The following is a 23412-nucleotide window of genomic DNA, read 5'->3' as shown; positions in this document are numbered from 1 at the left end:
GTTGTGGGTTGGGCTGTAGTTGTGGTTTGGGCTGCATAATACCACCAGCCCCACCATGGGGTTGTGGTTGGTATTGCAGTTGTGGGTTCAGCTGTAGTTTGCCCCCAAGACCCCCATGGGGATACAGTGGTATATACTGCTGGATATGTGACCTGTCTCTTTCTCCTCTCTGTCAGTGGAGCCCTGGAGTCTCCGCCCCCATCAGTGTAGGCCAGAGTAATGTGCCTTTGCGGGAAGTCCTCCACCACCAACTCAAATCCATAAGGGCTGGGGTCGGCGTTGGAGTTGAGGTAGTGCAATGAGCAAGAGCCCTAACAATGGGAACATTTAGTAGTTAAGGGAGGCAAAGCCTCAGTCAGGTATTATTCAGTGTATTAGGAAATAGATTTTTCAACTTACCTCATCTAAGATAAAGCCTGAGGGTTGGTTACACGTGCCGCACTCTCCATCGCTGACACTTCCATATCTGCATCGAACTCTGTCGCCATCAGGGTCAAAGGACATCAGCTTGTATGTCCGTGGGCAGTTCTGGGGAACTCTTGAATAGACATATCAACATCAATTATCTTCTAGAAAAGTATATTTTACACAAAAGGATCCAATCAGCAAATGCAAGAAGTAATACAAAGTCAGTGACATGCTAGTAAAGGTAAAGGTGTTGTCTGTTGTCAACAGGAAAATGTAAAAAATAAAAAATTTCAAAGATCCATGTTAAGTGAACACCCTCATTTTTATTAGATGAAAACATGAATATAAAGCCATTCATTTTATGTGATTACAGCATTTTCCAATTTATGCAGACATACTTTGTACAGTACTGTAGTGTACAATCCCAGTATAAATAGTTGCAGGTTATCTTTTGCTTTTGGCCCATTCATTTCACTATTTTTGCAGTTGAACCGCTTTCCGACTACCACCATGCACCTTTTGTACTACCACTGGGGGGCAGCAAAGTAGAACATGATCCCACAGATTATTTAACAAAATGAGCGCAGTCTAGATCAACAAAGTACATTTCCACGATAAAGTATAACACGCCAGATGTCAGGTTTTGCCCCTCACCTTTTGCTCTCTGTGGGTTGACGTTTTCAAAATACCATCGCCATGGAAAACATTTTGAGCTGGCAAGCCACACCCTGAAAATGTCAAGTTTGGAAGAAAATTTGGATCGCACAACAAAGCAATCCTGCTTGGTTCTTTCGAGGAACGATTGTAAAAATTTATAAAGCATGTCCCTCTAACTGGGACGTCTTGGGACCGATTGGTGGGATTGCTGTGGACGAAGTACACACAACTATACACTGGTAAGAGCAAATTAGGTTTAACCAGGTATCTAGTTAATTTAACCCTCATGCCCTCCTCGGCCATTTTTGTACATTTTTCTCAAGTTGTTTTTCATTTTGTGATCATTTTTGCTGTTTTACTGCTTATAGGATGACATTTTATAGGAACCTTTCTTTTTAGTCAATTTTTTTAAATCCAGTGTTTTTAACTCTTACATATTTTTATACTTAAATGATTCATTTTGTACCCTTTGACACCTTTGAGGCAAAAATGTCCATGCACACAAAAACGGTTATTAAATCATCATATATCAATATTTTTTTCTGCTTTTTTTTTCATAAATCACTTAAACGACTTCTAACTTAATCAAAATCACCAAACATTCAATCATTTTCAGGATTTTTACCCTTTCAATGCCAGTTTATTTATTTGAAGTATTGCATTATTTATTACAAAAAATATTTTTTTTCTATATAATGAATAATATGTAGATGGGGCTTTGGTGGTGATTAGAGGCTTGGATATGTCAAAGATAAGCAAAAAAACTGATTTGATTGCATCTGTATTTTTTATGTAGTTCCAGATACTCCCTCTGGACACCTTCGTGGACAAAAATGCCCCATTGACTTCCATTATACAACATTTTTTTTATCTCACTGTCTCAAAATGGTTGAATCTGGTGAAATACTGTAAAAATGTCAAATATGACCACTTTTGTTCAAAATGAAATGCTGACATTACAGAATGCATGGTTTTATACTGTAAAGGCAGTGAGATAAAAAAAATGTTGTATAATGGAAGTCAATGGGGCATTTTTGTCCACGAAGGTGTCCAGAGGGAGTATCTGGAACTACATAAAAAATACAGATGCAATCAAATCAGTTTTTTTGCTTATCTTTGACATATCCAAGCCTCTAATCACCACCAAAGCCCCATCTACATATTATTTATTGTATGGAAAAACAATCATTTTTTGTTTTTTTGTAATAAATAATGAAATACTTCAAATAAATAAACTGGCATTTAAAGGATTAAAATCCTGAAAATTATGGAATGTTTGGTGGTTTTGATTAAGTTAGAAGTTGCTTAAGTGATTTATGAAAAAAATCAGAAACAAATATTGATATATGATGATTTAATAGCAGTTTTTGTGTGTGTGGACATTTTTGCCTCGAAGGTGTCCAGTGTTATTTTTTTTGAGGAGGGCATGAGGGTTAAATAGTTCACATTACTGTATTGTGTAAACAGTTAACTTCATTTAATATTGTATGTGGTGTTTTCTTTAGCGGTGTGCAAAAGTTCCTTCCCGTGACTATTTAGCAGAGCCATCGTCGCTGCATCCAGAGCTTAGCGCCACCCAGGACGATTGTGATTGGTCTAAAGAAATGCAAACAACACAGAGTTTTTTCTCCTATCCCAGAATGCATCTGTGGTGTAGCCAGACTGTACTCCAGCGCTGTGGAGAAAGGTCTGGCAATGTGGTGGCTAGGGTTAACCAAACTGTTTCATGCCAACTGCAGGGGACTTACCGTAGGAAAGGTAGAATGGCAACGTCAGGTGAATGGTTGGGTTCTCCAGTGTCAGATCTTGATCCCAAATCCACTGAAGTCAGTAGTCTCCAATTAGAAAGCCCATTACGATTTGAAATCCAACAACAGCTGTCTGCCCTAGTATGTGTGAAAACAACACGTTTAAAATACTGGATGACTTTAAAGGTCCCATATTGTAAAAATTAAGATTTTCATGTATTGTGTCTTTTTAATTAAAAAGCAGATCGAGGTGCCATATAAATACTGTGAAAAGTACCAAAACACTCAATCCACAGAGAAATGCACACAGCCAGTAGTCAGAAATTGTGTCTTTAAACGACCCGTTCGGACTTCTGTAAGATTGTGATGTCATAGCTATAAAATATATATATATATATATATATGTAGAAAGTGCCGCTGCAGTACTGTAACAGTCATTCCCCGGCTTCAATGACGGTGCAGAGACTCCAAGAGCACAGATGCGAAAGACCCGGTAACACTGATCAATCAGAGCAGTCTGGACCTTTTCAGGAGGGGGGCTTAAAGAGATAGGCGCTAAAACGGAACGTTTCAGGCTTAGGGAGAATACAGGTATATTCAGACAGACAGTATGAGAAAAATAATCTGTTTTTTGAACATTAAAGCATGTAAATATGTTCTAGTAAAAGCCCAAAATACAAATATGAACATGAAAATTAGCATAATATGGGACCTTTATTAAGCAGGGTTATTGAAAAAGATGATGCTCCTCAAACTTTGTTAACAGCAGCACAATATGAATATGATTTAAGTGAAAAGGAAAGCTTACCTCATTTGAAAAGGTCTGTCAGTTGGGACGTTTCTCGTACTGACTGTTTCAGTTTCACACCATTCCCTGTTATATTGGGGTGCATTGGTGCTACTGTCAAGTACGCCTACTTGATTGCTGGGGTTGCTGCCACAGTTGCCGTTGTAACAATACCAGTAATGGGAGTACTGACACCCATCATAGGTTGCCCGGTTGCGAAAGTCCACCTGCGGAAAGATATCACATCACATTTGATCAACAACAGCAACAACACACATTAAAGGTCCTGTGGCATGAAAATGTCACTTTATGAGGTTTTTTAACATTAATATGAGTTCCCCCAGCCTGCCTATGGTCCCCAATTGGCTTGAAATGGTAATAGGTGTAAACCGAGCCCTGGGTATCCTGCTCTGCCTTTGAAAAAATGAAAGCTCAGATGAGCTGTTCTGGAATCTTGCTTGTTATGAGGTCATAACAAGCAAGGTTACCTCCCCTTTCTCTGCTTTGCCCGCCCAGAGAATTTGGCACACCCATGAGAGTGAGACATCCTGGCTTTCAAATGAGCAAAGTGGCAGTTGGTCAAGACCACACCCCCACCCTCCACCTTGCCCCTCCCTCTTTCCTCCTCAATAGCTACAGACACAGAAATGGCACATCCTAAGGAAAGCTCATTGTGGGACTGGCTCTAGTGGCTGTAATTCTGCACCAAGGCTGAATTTCGGGAAAGAGACTTCAGATACAGTATTAGGGGACCACTAAGGTCTATATAAAAGAGACTTCAGATACAGTATTAGGGGACCACTAAGGTCTATATAAAAGAGACTTCAGATACAGTATTAGGGGACCACTAAGGTCTATATAAAAGAGACTTCAGATACAGTATTAGAGGACCACTAAGGCCTATATAAAAGAGACTTCAGATACAGTATTAGGGGACCACTAAGGTCTATATAAAAGAGACTTCAGATATAGTAATAGGGGACCACTAAGGCCTATATAAAAGAGACTTCAGATACAGTATTAGGGGACCACTAAGGCCTATATAAAAGAGACTTCAGATATAGTAATAGGGGACCACTAAGGTCTATATAAAAGAGACTTCAGATATAGTATTATGGGACCACTAAGGTCTATAGAAAAACATCCAAATAGCAGCATGTCATGGGACCTTTAAAAGCCATATCTTTTTCATAAAAAAAAACAGGTATTCTATAGACACGCTGGTGTTCTTGAAGAAAAAAAGTGTTGAAATATACAAAAACACAAACTATTAGAAATAACTAATGAACAATTTAGGGTTGAAACCAGGGTTTAAAATTAGAACCATTCACCAGCCAAATTTTGGTAAAAATATTCACTTGGCTGGTAGATTTGCTTCACTCACCAGTCCAAAAGAACAATGGTTATCTATTGAGTGGCTGGTAAAATTTTAACATTTAAGTCAAAACATGTCATAAATTAAGACCCACACTCAGGGATGAAGAAATATGGACGTAGAGTTGCTGTACATGTTGTGCCAAAAACCCATGCTAAAGTATGATAGGCTTCTCATGTGGACACTCCTACATTTATAATATCGTCAGTGTCGGGCATCTCCATATTTTGTCATTTTATATTTTTGCAAATCCATGCTATTGATTAATCAATCAATCAAATTTCATTTAAAGTGTAAAATCACCATTAAACATGGTCTCAGTGCACTTTACAATTAAAGGAACACATAAATAACAGACAGTAACAAAACAATTGAACAGCAATTAAAGCAGCAATAATAAACAATACAAAACCAGCAAGATAAGACAATATCAAAATAATTATCTCCTTTTATGTCAGTCTGTGGATTTTTACAAATATTTAAACAATGATGAGGCAATTTCGTCTGACTTCGTCTGAGGTAAAGTGCTCAGTATAATGTTTTTTAAAAATGTATTTCCTGCAAAACAACGTTTTCGGATATACAAGGTTTCCATCCGACAGTGGCAGTATGTAAAATAATCCCCAAGCACTAACAATAAATAACTTGTCCTTATAGTCAAAAGGGCTGCAGCCCTTTCATTAACATTAGTATCAGGGGGATTTTTACTTTTCCAGGACATTCATCAATAAAGCCCTGGCAAAGTAAAAATAATTACAAATAATAATGTTTATTTAATATAGCACCTTTTACAGGCAAAGTCACAAAGTGCTTCACAATAGAAACAATATTATAAAATAAGACCCAATTACAAAATAATACCAAAAGAAAACTTAAAAATGAACAAAATTACAAACATGACACAAAAGCCAGTACATAAATAGCAAAGACTGCAACTAAAATAAATGTAAGACTTTTGATATTCTAATCAGAGTAATCCAACCCAATAATAAAAACAAATAATAAAGGGATTTAATAAAGCAATTCCCAGTATCCCTATCACGTAACAAGGAAAACTTATTCATATAATATATATACATTATATTCTATAATGCATGTTGCATACCATTAAAAGTTGTACCACTCACTTTAAATGTCCCATCAGGGTTTCTTCCTTTGTAGGTGTAGGTAGCGCTTCCCCCAAAGTTATGTGACGCCGAGGCCAGCGAAGCCAGGAGCATCGGAAGGAGGAGTACCAGTGTGGAAGCCATGATGTCCCAAACTCACCTCTGTCTCCAGATCCTCTGCCGCTCACATGCACCTGCAACATCTTTATATACACTGAAATGCTGGCCAGAGACGCTGGTCATGCCTAGTTTAATGGCACAGTATGAACACAATGTTCCAGAACAAAGGGTTAGCTGCAAAACCAGTTTTACAGAACAGACCGAATTGAAAGTACTTTATACAATAAATGCCTCGTTTAAAACAACATATAGCGTGAAAATGAAACAGAACTCTATGACAAAAGAATGTTTGCTGGCAGCATGAAGACTTCCTGTTCTCATTGCAAATGTTAGAGAAATTGAAACCGAAGCACACTCATCTCAGTGTTAGGGCTGCAACCAAAGATTATTTTCATTGTCAATGAATCTGTTGATTATTTTCTCAATTAATGAATTCGTTGTTTGGTTTATAAAATGTCAGAAGATACTACTGTGCAATATGCCATTTCATTATTTATTTATTATTCATTATTCATCCACACCTTACTCATCTGTATATGCGCGCACACACACACACAAACACACACACACACACACACACACACACACACACACACACACACTCTTTTTTACCTGTCTGTTTTTTCTATTTACCTTTTAATACTTTTTGAATATTTTATCTATTTAATGTGTATTTGTCTTATTCTGCTATATATATATATATATATATATATATATATATATATATATATATATATATATATCGATATTCAGTTTACTGTCAGAGGAGAGAAGAAACTAGAACATATTTACTTTTATCTTCATAAAAATTGACTCAAACCGATTACTCAAATCATAACAGTTGGTGATTTATTTAATAGTCGACAACTAATCGATCGATTTGTTTAATCTTTGCAGATCTATTGTAGTGCAAGACAGCTTTAAACCGACATGGTTGCAGACATCCATATATATATATATATATATATATATATATATATATATATATATGGATGTTATCCCCTTTATCTGTTATCCACTTTAAAACCCTTTTGTCTCAGAACTGGGGCCTCGAAATGAAAAACAAAAATGAACACAAAAACTGAATGCAGGAAAAATTAAAAAAATAGTGTGCGGTCATAAAAATGCTAAAATATATGTTTACTACCAGGTTTCTCCCCTTCAAAAGAGAAACTTTACTGAATGAAACCATTCTGATACATTATCTGTTAAGCAATTGTAACAGCATCAATCAGATGTTTTTCAGAACAGTAATATGCCTTCCTCCTCCTAGAACAACCAGCTTTTCTACATTTGTCATCGGTTACGACCGGATGTCTAGGGGTTATGCGTGAACTTGTGTTGTTGGAGGAATTTAAGAATCGGATCCGCGATAAGATTATCTACTTAAATGAACAAAAAGTCTCATCCCTTGCTGCTGCCGCTGTATTGGCGGATGAGTTCACATTAACTCATAAATGTGTTTTTCCCCCCTTTGTTCATAGGGAGCCAATCTCAGTTGTTTGTAAAGGTAACTCTCCTACGAGTTATCGTCGCAACCCCACTGCTGCCCCTGCCGCCACCGAAACGGTTTTTACTGTCATGAGCAAGGACATCTTATCGCTGCTTGCCATCTTCTAAAAAAAAAAGAGAGCACTGTGAGAATGCCACAACAGCCTCTCCAATAGGTCTCATTCACACTACACCCCGCAAAAATTTGAATCTGGTTAATGCTCAAAAAGAACAAATCGATGAGGCTTTTAGGCCGTTTATTTTGCATGGTTTCGTTTCTCTAGTGGGTGAGGAAAACCAGGTCCCTATCACTATCCTGCGGGATACTGGCGCTAAACAAACATTGATTCGAGATGGTATTTAGCCCCTCTCAGCTGAGACCTATTGTGGGGCAGATGTGTGGGCATTGGGTGTTAACATGTGTGCAGTGCGGGCGCCGTTGCACTCCATTCAGTTGTCATCCATATTTGTGTCGGGTAACTTTAGTATCACCAAGAGTCCTCAGTTACCGATAGCTGGGGTAGACTTAATCCTCGGGAATGATTTGGCTGGTGATAAAGTTTTTCCGTCTCCCGAGGTGATTGAACATCCGGATGCGGACGAATGCGTTCCTTTTCGTTTCAATTCGCGTTCCTTTTCGTTCCCTTTTGTTCCCCTTCGAGTTCTTTTACGTTCCCTTTCGCGTTCCCTTTCATTCCCCCTCTCGTTCCCATGCTCTATCTCGGTTTTGAGATAGAGCTTGGGTGGGGGATCACTCAGGTCAAAAGATCGGAGTTGGCGTGTGTTGGCGTAGCAACCACTGCCAGTAACTGGTTGGGTTTTATAGCTGTTACCGCCCAGGTTTTTCTCTCCTGTCACCATACTAATCCTCCTTTGTCTTTCCTATGACTAGTTGTTTTGATGTCTAAATATAACCACCCACACAGTAACCAGTACCTGGTCACAGGACCGGTCTGCTAAACTTTGTCACGTAACCGGTCGGCATTATTCGTACGATATCATACAAAGGTGATGGCGTTGTAACATCAAAAGAGTCAAATTTTACAGGTTGCACCTTTAAAATTCTGTCACTGCTTGAACGTCTCACAGATCTGCAGACGTCACATATCTTTCTGTTCGGGACTCAGAGAGATCAGCAAACATGGCGGTCATCCTCTCTGAACTCTGCGTGTCTCTGTGACCTTTGACCCTCGGCAGACATGTTGCTTTTCTGCTGATTTCACTTCAACTGAAACACACTGATTTAACCTTTTAGCCGGCTAAAGTTAACTGTAACGACTGCTGTCAGGACCCTCACCTCACAGTGACCGGTCCCCAGCTCACAGTCATCTTTTCTTGGCTAAACTTAACTTTCATGTGACTGGTCGGAGATCAGCATAATCTCGCAAGGTATCATACAAATTGTTGTGCATAAGTTTTCGTGCGGCGATATCATCTGAACCTGTTCATGGGAATGCGTTGCACTTGTATTGTTTATCTAAGTCACATTTCTGCTGACACTGAAGACAAAGGTGAGCGGCTTTCCTGTAAACCTGCAGGTGCAACAAAGGATGGGCTCAGAAAATGTTTCTCAGAACATGGTATGAATCAAAACAATAAAAGGTACATTCTACATACTGAAATGATGACTAACACAGACACACACCACAGCAGCGAGGCAAGGCAGCTATATTTGTTTCGCACATTTCAGCAACAGGGCAATTAAAAATGCTTTACATAAAACATTAAAGAGCAGTAATTAAAAAATTAAAAACATAAAATAAGAGAATTAAAGTTACAGTGCAGTATAAGAAATTAACAATTATTTAAAGATGGGCAGCATTAAAAAGAAAGGTCTTCGGTACAACAGAATTGTGGTGGATCTGCATTCCTGGGAGTTTGTTCCAGATATTTGGAGCATAAAAACTAAACGCTGCTTCCCCCTGTTTAGTTCTGACTCTGGGGACAGAAAGCAGACCTAAGGCCAGTTACACACTGCACGCGTCTCGTGAGCGTGGCGTTTCTGTTGCGTGTCAGCTGCGTGGATGTTTCTGTGTCCTACACACCAGAAGCGTGTCTGACGCGGCGCTGCTCCTGCTGCTAGGTACAGGGAGGGCTGATCTCGGGACATAGTGCCGACAGATTCAAACTCTGATAAATAGGTAAGTGGGCTGTCTGAACAACTTTGTGTAGCTGTAAAGAGCCTATGTAGCCTATCTGATGTTGGACCGTCACTCAGAACACACACTACGTTGTTATCGTAGCCTATCCTACCATTTATATATAGCCTACGGATTTGATTAAAGCAAGACAACGTCGGCAGTATTGACTGCAAAATATGTTACAGAATATTCCGTTCTATATGACAGGTGCAATATTTGAAAATCTTTTCTAAATGTATTACATTTATATCTACATTGATGTCAAAACCTAGACTTTCAAACATCTATATGTCATTTATTAATATGTATTTATGTCTAAATGACATATAAACATATTTTTCTATTCTATTAACGCTTCCAACACGCTCGCGTCTCGCGTGATAAATAGGCGTCGGTTCTTTTTCTAGCAGGCACGCGTCTCACACAGTGTGTAAGCTCTAACCTGTTAACATGGGAGCCGAAATATAAACGGACACGCCACGCAGCTGACACGCTCACGCGGCGCTTCCAGTGTGTAACCGGCCTAAGAGGTCTGGATGGTTTATAGTGAAGCAGCATATCAGAAAGAAAGCTGAGCACTCACTTTTAATCATTCCTCTTTTGCTCTAAAAACAACCACCAACAAATTTAATTTAAGAAAGTTCTGGCACATCCAGTCCTTAATTTGTTCAATGAACTTACTCAGTTTTTGTATTGGACTTTAGTCCCCTGGTGATAGGGTTATGTAAATGTGTGTGTCGTCTGCATAACTATGGTAATATATTTTGTTGTTTTCCATAATCTGAGTCAGTGTAAGCATGTAGATGTCAAACAGAAGAGGCCCCAGAACGGAGTCTTAGGGAACTCTGCATGTCATATTTGTATATGCATTATTACCTATGGACACAAAGTAGTCCCTATTATTTAAGAAGAATTCAAACCAGTTTAGTACTGCTGTGTCTTCCCAGTTCAGGTCTGAGATTTTCTCGCATTCCACAGCGCTGTGAAGGAATAATCTCCGAGATTACGTTATGTTCTGCCTCTGTTTAGAAGTGGTGAATGTAGGCTACAGCTCACAGCAATTTAAAACTATGTCTGGTAGCCAAGTGGCATCACGTTCTTCTTGCCACTTGTTGTCTGAAGCTGGTTGTGCTTTGCATGTGTGGGATTCTGAAACGGCCTTAAATTCGGTAATTGTCATTTGTTTATTCAAAGTCAGACAGTCCAAATTTGGGAATTGTCGTTTGTTTATTCAAAGTCAGACAGTCCAAATTTGGGAATTGTCGTTTGTTTATTCAAAGTCAGACAGTCCAAATTTGGGAATTGTCGTTTGTTTATTCAAAGTCAAAGATAGTCCAAAGTAGTGCTACTTTGCACATTTTTGTGGGTCTGAGGTGTATTTCACATTTCAGCTGCCAAAGTTCCGCTGCTTTGTTCGACTCTGTCAATGGTCCTTCATAGTGCTCAGTGTGAGAGTGGGAGTGGCCAGCAGCAAAAGCCAATGGCCCTCATTTATGAAACGTGCGTACGACCTAAAACAGGCGTACGATGGGCGTACGCCGATTCCTACGCAAAGCTTGGCATTTATCAATTTGGACGTGAGCGTAGGCTGCGATCAAACGTCTGGTCACGTCTGGTCTGAACTCGTGTACGCAAGTTTCTGAGTCAGCATGGCCTTGCAGTGCAGCATATAATCAGTTTAGAAGACCTCTATGAGCCGGTACAATAGTGCACACGTACGCACACATGCCACGGTGGAGTGCTCCATCGGATTGTTTAAGGGCAGATGGCTCTTGGCAAGGAGACAGGATATTATTATTCCTCACTTTTAAAAGATAGCCTATAGTGTTGTGTTTGGCAATGATATTCAATACAGGAAACATGACGATGCACAACATTTTTAATTATTATTCAGGTTTTCATTTCTATGTCGTGAACGATTTATTTCTGCGTTCTTTCTGAGTTATTTCGGCTTGTTTTTCCAGCCCTCTGCTGTCAGGAGACAGGGTCGAGGTGATGGTCCAGCACAGGGGGGGGCGGAGGACCGCGGCATTTATCAGTGTGCGACCATTCTTACGCTCTGTGTGATATCTGCGCTGGTTTCTACGTTAGGTTGATAAATGCGGGCCATTGTGTGCTTCTTTTACCATATATATTTAACGATATCTTTTGCACTTCTAATCCAAACAATGTCAAACTTGGCACTGCACTTACTCTTGCCCGTAGCAAGACACCTGTTAAGTTTGAAATCCATTTTAATTGGACTGGTTCGAGATATATGCAAATAACAGTCCCACAGACACACAGACAGACGTTCCTGTAATTTATAGCTAGATAGATAGATGGTATCGCTTGCCTTATCTTCAAGTTGATTTCATATCTTATCGACGATTTGGTTTCTGTTCTGTATAACTTTGACGGCTTTATTATGCACCCTGCAGAATTTATCACTCATTGTGCTGTATCTTCAAGAAGGTGTTTTTATTAATTAACCATTTATTGCTATACATGCCAACTCATCAAATACAGCAGCTTCTTCAGTGGCCCTATGACGCTCAAACAACCCCTCTAACATCCGCTTTGCACAAAAGAGCATCCTGCTCTCAGTCTCAACCTAGCATAAACTAGTGCCCTATATTTAGAGAGTGTGGCCAACTCAAATCATGGGCGCCATATTGGATACCAATGTCAGTTGACTACAGTGTAACCCTATGGTGCGGATATGCTATCTTGAAATAAATCGCATATTTTCACCTTAAACAGGCATATAGCCTCATTTTTCAATATGTAAAAGGCCCTTACGGAAATATTCCAGTGTATATTTACCTTCTATATCGTAAATGGGCCTCTAAAAAATGTCCATGTAGTGAGTGACCACGTCGCCTAATAAGTCTCTTAGCAGTGTTTACTTTTCTAATGTCCGCTAGCATACAGGCTAACTATAGCTAGCTTTGTGTGTAACGTAACATAAACCCACCCATCTCAGAGGAGCGAAGCTCAATATTTCATTCAATAAAATTATAGTACAAAAGGAGTACTAATGCCACAGGTCTTATGTTGACAATGTGGACGCAGATATAGGAAACTCCAAAGGCAGTCGTAATATTTACCAGCCGGCAACCAAACACGCAACAGTTGGGCATGTTTTCAGTGATTTATGTCATTTTTTAAAATAATTTATTAATTTTTTCCACTATTCCATGCGCTATGTCAATGGGAATCAGATGAATGTTGGTATCCAACATGGAGTCCACGAAACACTTGACCACCTCTGAACCAATTCGCATAACGGGATAGCTCAGAACATTTGATTCCCTAGTTGACCACACTCTCTAAATATAGGGCACTAGCATAAACTCGGCGTTAGCACGGAGGAGCTGCAATGCACAACGAGCAGAGAAAATTACACAAGGGATCTGCAAGTTCATTGAGATGGATATTGGAACCAGCATATCACATTCCGTCACAACGTGCCGTCACCAGACTGGTAGAAACTAACTATGAAGAACGGAATAAGGTTCCCCGGGCTAGCCAAGTTAGCGCGGAGGTACCTGTGCATCTCGGCAGCGTGGGTGTTTTCGGCGGCTGGACTGACGGTCACCGGGTAGCGGTCGTGTCTGACCTGAAAAACATGTTGTATTTTTGTATTTTCATTCCATTTTGAATTTTTTTAAAGTTAAATAAATTATGAATTTTAATATAAAAATATTGATTATTAATCGATAGTCGATCGATGATCGAGTAAGAAAATGTTATCGAATGCCCTTCCCTACTCCCATTATAATTACTATAAACACTAAAGGCCAATGCTTGCACAGTGAAGCATCACAGTTTGGAACGTAAGGCCAGCAACCAAGATGCCATATTTCATGAGTTGGGAGAGAGACTGGGCTGATACATGACAATAAAAGAACTTGAACAACTTCTTTGTTGGTTTTTTGAAATGGATTAATCACATAGATTTACAGTCCAGATGCTATTCTTTTACATTTTAAATGGAAAGGTTTAAAGTTACAAACCTGGTCTAAACACACACTGCCAGTCTAACGCCTATCAAGCTAAATCTACAAGGAAGTAAATATCCACATACCATGGACTCCAATAGGCTTATCAGTGTCATTTTTCATGCAATGAATGCTTTGAGAAACCTGAACACCTATGATTATCTGGTTATTTGTAGGGTGAGACCAGGCAATGGTCCAAGTCACCTGAATATCTAAGAATACATTCACTTACTGAAGTGAAACTAATAGTTTGTTCTCATATAATAAATAGACATTTTCTTATCTTTATTGATGTGCTGACAATTTCCAAAATAAGAGATTAGATACATAGATATGATGATTCCACACATGATTATGATTAAGATCACCTGCTAAAAAAGGCAAAGCGCTCGGGCCATGCATAAATGTCACATAATTTCCTTTCCATAGAAATCAGTCCACAGGTTGTTAAAGGTAACCAAGAAAGTCACGGAAGGTCTCTGTTTTTAAGTTACGTTACAATCCGTTCACCCATTGGCAATACAACGTGCCAGTGGGTATATAGAGACATATTGCAAATACTAGTTCATATACCAAACTTGTAACGGTTAAAAACAGGGCTGCGCATTTTGGTCATTTTGCTAACAAGGGAGATTAAATCCCCCCTCATATCACTCTACTGCTAATAAGATTAGTGTCTAGAACAGGTCAATATTCACCTGTACTCGTTACCCTTACTTCTAATTGTTATTGACAGTATTATTAAAGCAACACCAAAGCACTTTTCCTCTTCGGTCCCCCTACAGGTTGGAAGCAGAATTGTCCCATTATGTCTCATTTGAACTACAGATCCGCTACCCCAGGGGTGTCAAACTCATTTTCACTAATGGCCACACTGGAAAAAGAGAATCACACCAAGGGCCAGACATGTAAAGTTTATTTGTTTTTGTTCAGACGTTTTTTGTGGCTTTCTCAGACATTTGTCACCTTTTCTGTAAATTTGTTGCTTTTTCCGACATTTTTGTACGCTTTTTGATGACATGAAGCCCTACAAAAGTCATCAAAAGAGTTCCTTAGCCATCATAGACTTTAGCAAATCAAGCAAAACAAGGATTTTTTTTTTAACAACAACCCGTTTCACAGCCTGAATATGAAAACTCAGAGTCTCAGAGTCGGCAAATCTGCCATATTCTGCTTTGAATGACACGTAATTGCATTTAAAAAAACTCTTTCCTGTGTTTTTGGTTTGGCGCACAACTAGGCGGGCCAAAATTTATTGTAGACCCAAATTGATATACGGGCCGGATCTAAATATGTAACGGGCCGGATTTGGCCCGTGGGCCTTGAGTTTGACACATGTGCGCTACCCGATCTGGCAAACTTGCATAGTGTGGTTATAGCCGACAGAGGGTCGCAAAGCGAATGCAGCAGTGCCATTCACCCTGTTCCGTGTTGATGATCCACTGAAATGATTTTGGAAACATTATTTTAATGTACAAAAGAATCCTTGGTGTTGCTTTAATAGGCTGATATTTATACACAAATTGGCTACATATCACAATTTATTGGGAAAAATCCAAGCAATTTTATGTAAAATCAGACATTTAGCACCCTCATAGAGCCCAAATGGAATGATTCTTTTTGACTGTGAGATTGGCGGTCGAATCAGGCTCCTTAGATTGAATCATCGAATAGGTGAATTCATGAATAATATATAGTGTATATAACAGACTATTCGTGTCACCTGTACAAGATATACATATAAATATATCCAAGACACATGCAATGATCATGTCATGGAACTACTGAATTAGTACTGGCACCTGTTTTGGACAAACTCAGGCACTGAATAGGACTACCCTACCCACTTTAGGTAGAGCACAAGTAATGCAGCTGGTGCGGTGCCAGCTCTGAACAATAGCAGTGCCAGTAATTCAACATCTTGCCTGGCAATGCTTCAGGAGTCCTGAAATTACATTAATTTACCTGAGGCTTTTATCCAAAACAACTTGCATTCCTACATCATCTGCGTCATTAGACAAAGGGCATTACACATCTTTCTTTTTCAGTTAATTAAAACACAATCATTTAATCATAAACAAAAGGCTTATTTCGTGGTTGACCAGTAACCTCGCCTATATTCTTAGAAAAAAACACTGAGGTGGTAATGAATCAGAGTCACACCTTATTTTCCCCTACAGTTGTGTGTAATTAGAACATGTATTAATAGTCTACATTGTTTTGCTCATTTGTATAATGACTTTTGGCAGTTCTGTCATTTAAAGCGCAACTATCGCCAAAATGCAACCTAGGGTGTTTTTGTGAATGTACCCGAGTCAAACTTTCGTTTACAAGCATAATTAGGATGGAAACGCCACTTTTAAAATATACCGTATTTTAATTTTTGGTCAAATGGCCTTTTGAATGGGAGCGCTAGGGGCACTACAATGACCGCATCAAAATTGTGGAGATCGACACTTTTTGACTGGCAAGATGGCGGCGAGCGGAAAACCAACTGCTAAAGTGAGTTGTTCAAAACCTTTCTTTTTAGTAAACTCTGTGTACACAACCAATGTTCTCAATGCTGGAGTTCATTTGTAGGAGTCCCGCTGCTTTCTGGGCGCCATCTTCTCCCAGGACCTCCAAAAAGCCCAGCAGAGGATGTACTTCCTGTGACAGTTCAACCTGTCAAAGACTATGATGGTGCACTTCTACACTGCTATCACTGAGGGCGTTTTCACACATGAAAGTCCGAACCAAGTTCCGGACCAAGGTTCATGTTTTTGTTACATTGTATACATTTGATCCGGTAAGTTGTGGTTTCACACTGCAGTTTTGCAAGCGCACTAAAGATCTATATGTGACAAACCTACGTCCTGCCGTCATCACATACGTGAGCTACGTCTCCAGATACTTCTAACTGATTGGTTTGTTGAAGGGCTTCCTTGTCCTCTCATATCCTCTCTCTGTGTCTGAGTTTTTCCAACTGACTGATGCTCTCCCCCTACTGACTGCTGCTCTCCCCCTACTGCCTGATGCTCTCCCCCTACTGACTGCTGCTCTCCCCCTACTGCCGCGGCCCTTTTTGTTTTGTTGTGATGTTGAGAAGCAAGACACGGGAACTTTCTTTCAGGAGCATTTATTCAGAGACAAACTGAAACCTACGCTGTACATTTACCACTTAACAAGTAAACTGCTGATGTATTCTCTGCTCTGATAGCCGACAGCTGTCTTCTCTGAACGCATTCACCGTCACTCTCTCTCACTAAGCACCTTAAAGGAGCTTCCCCGGTCTTGTAACACAAGGAGAGCCTGCCAGAGCTTCTTGTATTTGGTCCAAAAGTCCGAACCATCCAAAAAATGCTTTCACAATATAAACGAACCGGACCATGGTTCAGTTTGGTCCGGACCGAGACCACCTCTTTTTATCGGACCAAAATTTGGTCTTTTGATCCGGACCGCGGTCCGGGGGAGGTTTCACACCTGTAATTTTGGTTCGGATCAAACTAAAAAGTGCGAAAGTCCGGACCAAACGAGGTATGTCTGAAAACGCCCTGAGTCTAGGGCTGCACAATATATTGATTTTCTTATCGACTTCGCAATATCAACTGCCACATCATACACATCGCAAAAGGCAGCGACATATCGAGTTAGACACTCAGAGATTTTTTGGTGTTGGTTAAAATAAAATAACTGCACATTATGATGTTACTGTAGACAAATCAAAACAAATAAATAAGGTGACACCAAATAAGACACATTATTTTACCCATTATGTCTTTTATTGTTAATTTTTTGTCACTTAAATGTGTGTTTCAAACCTTGGAGGTAAAAAATGTGAGTGTCTGTCAATATAAAAGTCAAACCACCAGTATGGTGGTAGAATAACAGCTAATCCAAAAAAAATGTTATGGTCGAAAGTCATCGAATCATCTCAATAAAGTTGGGGTTAGTTCATCTTCTTTTGTTAAATAGAGGATGTGGCAGATTAGACGCTTCAGAGCAGGCGGAAACACTTTCCACAAGTAAATAAAAAAGATATATTCTGATTAAATGCTTTCTTGCATGTAAACGCACATCTTATATAATGTTTCAAACCACTAAACTACCCTAAAAAAGATACAAAAAAACATTGACTATAGCAGTAAAAAAACATTACACTGTAGCTGAGAATCTTTCTCATAATCAGACTGGAGCTAAACGGCGTCTCTGTCTTCAGTCTGTCTCAAAGGTTGGCAGCGGTTGGTATTTAGCTTTGGACCTCCTCGATCTGTAGATCACCACTCCGCATGCCAGGAGGCAGCCAACAATGAAGATGATGTTCAGGCCCATATTCAGGCTCGGGCCAGATGCTGAAATAAAAATAAACAGACTAAAATTTAGATCAATAACATTATATATGTATATTTATATATCAGGCCGGTGTGAATAGCTTTGTCCAATCATAAAACACATTAAAACGAAATATGAGATTTGAGTGTTTGGATTAATCAGCATCATCTCCCCGCTGCTGAATTTGCACACTGAATTAATTTACATACGTGACCTCAGTGTATCTGGTGATTTGATAGTATATGCTGGTGTATGTGCACACTCACCTTGGCTGTCAGAAGTTTTAGCCAGGTGCAAAGGTCCCTGGGAAATGGTGTGGCGGGAAGACTGGGCCACAGCTTCTCTTTTGACCCGAAGGTTCCCTGAGTTGGAGTTGATGCATCCCTGAGAACACCTGCTCCCGAGAACGGCAGTCTCACACAGGATGACCGAGCAAGTGATGTACACCTGCAGACACACAGAGGTAAAGTCGTAAAAAGTTCTATGTACTTTCTAAACAAAGTATGTTTGTTATGAAGACTATTGTGCAAATGCATTTTCATTTAAGTAAGCTTTGCGTTAGTACATGCAGGACACGGAAGTCATACGCCTGCTGATTAAATTATCATTCCTATCATAGACACACCAATCACAGCCATTCCTACATCAAGGTGATCCTTTTTAATGTGACTCCCTCCTCACTGGTCCCTGCTACACTGACGCTGCTTCACTCACTGTTGCTGCCGCTGGCAACGCTTTCCCTCCACCACCCCAGCCTCCACCTTACAAGTTCAGAGTCTTAACGTGAATCAAAGTTTAAAATGGTCTGCAATGTCTTTCTTATGGGTCACTCTTTTTTTTTTACCCAGGGGGTTTTCTGCATGGTGCTTTCTGTCTCAGCTTAGCATGCTGCTTGGCGGGTCCAGGGAGCCTTATCAAGAGCAGAGCCATCAGCGCCAAGCATAGCTGTATTTCCATTTAGTGCAATAAATGGTTAAATCTATGACGAGAGTGTTCCTGACTGAACTGCTTAATTCCAACTCTCAGAGTCGCTAAAATCTGATATTTTAACACCAACATAAGGGTTTTGATGTCAGGTATTTCCCAACGGTGGAACATTTTGCATTCACACCAAAGAGATGCCATTTAAAGAAGATAAACCATTTTATTTGTTGAAAATGCAGAGGGGTAAAACAAATTTTAAAGTATGCTGTGGTTTTAAATGTTTAAAAAAAAAAATTATAATCATGCTATTAAATTACCTTTTTAGGTGGTGAAAGGTTGTGATTTAAAGATATAATTTACTTTTTTTTTTTTTTTTTTTAAGTAACCTTACCTGTTCATGAGCACCGATGAACTCAAAAGCCTCCATTCCAAATCTGAATTGAGATTTGGAGCTGTTGTAGATTTCCACCGTGTTGTCTCTTACACATCTGTGGCATGATGCAGATACATGGTTAATAACTGGTAAAAAAAGTGACATTTCTGGTACCAAACAAAATCCTTTTCACTGCGTACGCCTACCCATTTTCGATGATGGTGTAGCTGATGCGAGAGTTTGGGTTGTCATATGGAGTCGCCTTGCAGGACTCCACAAACAGCTCTGTGTTGGGGATGGAAGTGGTCGCCTCGATCTGCATGAAGATCATCTGTTTGAGGTACACCTCCACTGGGTAAGTGCTGCTTTCAATTTGTTTTCTGAACCGCTGGCTCTGGAAGAATTCAAACTGGAAGGTGAAAGCCCCGAAGCCCTTCTCTGTGAAGACGTACGGGTTCTTGTGCGTGAATCCCAGTGTCAGGTTGGATCGCTTTGGATAGGCGCAGGAAAAGACGATCTCAACGTCATTTTGTCTGGAAATGATTTCAGTTGGGTCACCGGATGTGATCATGTTTTTGAAGATGATGTTGTTTTCATCCTCCTAAAAATGAAAGAGAATTTAATTAGGAGAGGAATCAATAGGAATAGTTGTTACTACTACAAGTCAATACTTAAATAGTGACATGTATAAGTCAGACAGTCTTATTAGATGAAAGAATAAATGGTAACACTTTACTTGAAGGTATCTACATAAGAGTGACATGACACTGTCATGAACACATGACACTGTCATGACACAGTCATGATACAGAACCCTAACCATAACCATAACCCTAACCATAACTTATGACAAAACCGAATGACACTTACTAAAAGAAGCTTTATGTCATAAACATTTATGACTTGTCTATAATGTTTATGACACGTTCATGACAGTGTCATGTCACTCTTATGTAGATACCTTCAAGTAAAGCGTAACCGAATAAATTTAAGAACCATTAAATCTTCAAATGTGTTGATGAATGAAGCTGTTACTAGTGAGTTTGGAGACTGATATCTAAAATAAAATGCATTATGAATCTATTTTTACATTTTACATCCAAGAAGTTGTTTAAGTTTAGTTTGGTGCCCTCAGCTGTTTTAGCATCAAATGACCAAAATGGTCCATTTTCAACTTGGCTAGCAGACTGGAGCTGACAGTTAGCTTCAGCTAGTAGCACTTCTGGTACTTTGTTGTCGGTTTCAAAATCCACGGTCTATTTCGGTCAATTCTGGCGAGCCATTCATAACTAGTCGTAAGTCTAGCTACCTGGCATGCTGACTTTACATTGCTCTCCAACAAAGACAATTTAGCTATCGGAGCTAAATCTCAAAAACTAAAACCTGACCAGCCAAGTAAACAATGAAACAAGTTGTGCTAAGCCAAAGAGTTTTAAGCCTGGAACAAAGTCAACCAACTACGAGATGAAATGTGACTATAAAACATTAGATTTTCTGCACAAGAACATTTTGGAAATGTAAAAAGTCAAAAGTACAAGAATGGGTACATAAACAACCATAGACTTCAATGGTAGCAATTCGCTAGTCGGTTTTGGATTCGGTAAACATTTCCATAGTAACAGTGAGCTCCACCAAACAGAGACATCGCTGTCACGCTTAGGATTGTGGGTAGTGTAGTATGGACTTGTGGCATCTACAGGGGAATGGGATTTTCACTTGTGGAACCACATTGTTTAGTTCTTTGATTAAAATAATTGCTGAATACAGATGTGGTACAGTTTTGCGTCCTGTACCTCTACGGTGGTTCCACATGTGTTCAGCGACATGACAGCCACCAGGTGGGTTGTGTTGGAGCGTGTTGTCAGGTTGCAGGAAGCATCGCTGAAGTCGTTCAGATGCAATTTGCCCTCGTTGTGTCTGATGAGGGAGGACTTCTCCACTTCCACCGTTATCGTTGTTTCATTGCATGTCACAGTGGTTTCTAAAAAAAAAAGGGTGAACATTTATTTGTGATGGGAAATTACGTTAAACTTGAAATCTATCCACTTTATGACAAACATACGCGACCCATCCATTAAAAGATATTAAACTATATCCCTAGAGTTAAAATAAAGTCAACTAACCATCGGATCCAACATCCACGATCACACAGCGTGGCTCTGATTGAAAGACTTGGTAATACCTAAAATATAACATTGGAGAGAATGGATAGTTTAATGATGAACTGTTGTGCCAGGGAATTGATGATCCAATGAGTTGATGTAAAAATAAAGACTATTAGGTGTATAAAAACTCACGTGTCTCTTGCTTCTGAAACGAAGCAAATAGGAAAATGATCATTCAATTCATTTTCAGTTGGTGTCCAATTTATGATAAATTCTTCTGTGGAGATTTTCTGCTTTGAAATGCCCTTTGGTCCAGTGACAATCAAGTCATAAATCCTACAGGAGAAACAATGCTTTCATAACTTTGACATGGGTAACATTCTTCCAAAGGAAATTTAAAAACCTTGTCAAAAGTATCATATTGGTGCATATTACATTAGCGCATAAAAAAAAAACACATTTCGGCAAAATTATACGATGATTTTACTATTCCTTACGTGGTGTATTGTGCTTCGGATTTGACTTTGATTTCGAGGGTGCGGTTGACATACGCAGGAAGATTCACTCCATTACGCGGAGTTGGTGACGAGAAAACGGGAAAGTAATCCCCATCAAGACATGAAGGGGCATTGTGATAGTCCACTGAAAATCAGAAGGGAGGAGATTAAAAAAATTGATGAAATGTTAATATTCAAATCAGTCTTTTTAACAGGGGTGCAGCAGGGGGAGGGATTCTCAAAAGCCCGAAATATTTTAGGTTTATAAAATAACTTCAACGTTTTGTCACTTCCCTTCAGTGTCTTTGACTGGATCAGTAAATCAATGAAGAAAAAGATCTACTGCGAAACTATAGCCTTGTATCCTGAACTTTCAAGATTAGTAATGCTGTTTACGGCGTTACGTTATATAACTCAAAAATAGTATCAGACAATATCCGCCTCTTTTTAGGTGACAAGAGTGAAAATAAGTCAGCATTAACATTTGTCCTGTTCTGGTTTTAGAATGATACAGACAGTCAAAGAGCTATTAGTCACAAAATAGGATGTCAGCTCTACAGATTTGGCAACTATCATGTTTTTCCCAAAGTGATGTGCAGGTGTTTAGGCATTCTAAAATTAAATGGCTTGAAAAGTAGGCTAGCACATATAGCTGCTGCCTTACAGAGAATGCCGCAGGACCCCCTATATGGGTTTGATGTGCTGTTAACAATGTCTGGTTCCACCCCTGGTTGTTTGAATATATATATATATATATATAACATAACCATACCATAAACAGTGAACTGCAGAGGAAGCTTGCTCAAAGGAGCAATTGTTGTTCGGTAAGGCTGTGTGGTTGTTGGAGCGGCTGTGGTTGGAGCGTCTGTTGTTGGAGCGTCTGTTGTTGGAGCGTCTGTTGTTGGAGCAGCTGTTGTTGGAGCGTCTGTTGTTGGAGCAGCTGTTGTTGGAGCTGTTGTTGGAGCAGCTGTTGTTGGAGCTGTTGTTGGAGCGTCTGTTGTTGGAGCGTCTGTTGTTGGAGCAGCTGTTGTTGGAGCAGCTGTTGTTGGAGCTGTTGTTGGAGCGTCTGTTGTTGGAGCGTCTGTTGTTGGAGCAGCTGTTGTTGGAGCGTCTGTTGTTGGAGCAGCTGTTGTTGGAGCAGCTGTTGTTGGAGCGGCTGTTGTTGGAGCAGCTGTTGTTGGAGCGTCTGTTGTTGGAGCGTCTGTTGTTGGAGCAGCTGTTGTTGGAGCGTCTGTTGTTGGAGCAGCTGTTGTTGGAGCTGTTGTTGGAGCAGCTGTTGTTGGAGCTGTTGTTGGAGCGACTGTTGTTGGAGCGCCTGTTGTTGGAGCGGCTGTAGTTAGGGTGGCTGTGGTTGGTGATCGTTTAAGCCTCAACACTGAAAGAGGG

General features: G+C 39.7%; 1 protein-coding gene across 1 annotated transcript; it reads right to left on the bottom strand.

Moving 5' to 3' along the window:
- Window positions 1-17690: 17690 nt before the first annotated feature.
- Window positions 17691-22863, bottom strand: LOC114560695 (CUB and zona pellucida-like domain-containing protein 1). The gene is made up of 9 exons (XM_028586243.1): window positions 22799-22863; window positions 22027-22171; window positions 21722-21865; window positions 21548-21606; window positions 21218-21405; window positions 19631-20025; window positions 19443-19539; window positions 18394-18574; window positions 17691-18147 (listed from the first exon to the last, which is right to left on the bottom strand). Exons 5-9 carry the CDS (start codon window positions 21248-21250, stop codon window positions 18011-18013), a joined length of 843 nt encoding a protein of 280 aa, XP_028442044.1. The 5' UTR covers window positions 21251-21405; window positions 21548-21606; window positions 21722-21865; window positions 22027-22171; window positions 22799-22863; the 3' UTR covers window positions 17691-18010.
- Window positions 22864-23412: the final 549 nt, after the last annotated feature.

This window comes from Perca flavescens, chromosome 1, assembly GCF_004354835.1.
Source record: "Perca flavescens isolate YP-PL-M2 chromosome 1, PFLA_1.0, whole genome shotgun sequence".
In the NCBI taxonomy this organism is placed as follows: domain Eukaryota; kingdom Metazoa; phylum Chordata; class Actinopteri; order Perciformes; family Percidae; genus Perca; species Perca flavescens.
The sequence above is the reverse complement of the archived record's forward strand: the minus strand, read 5'-3'. Positions and strand labels throughout refer to the sequence as shown.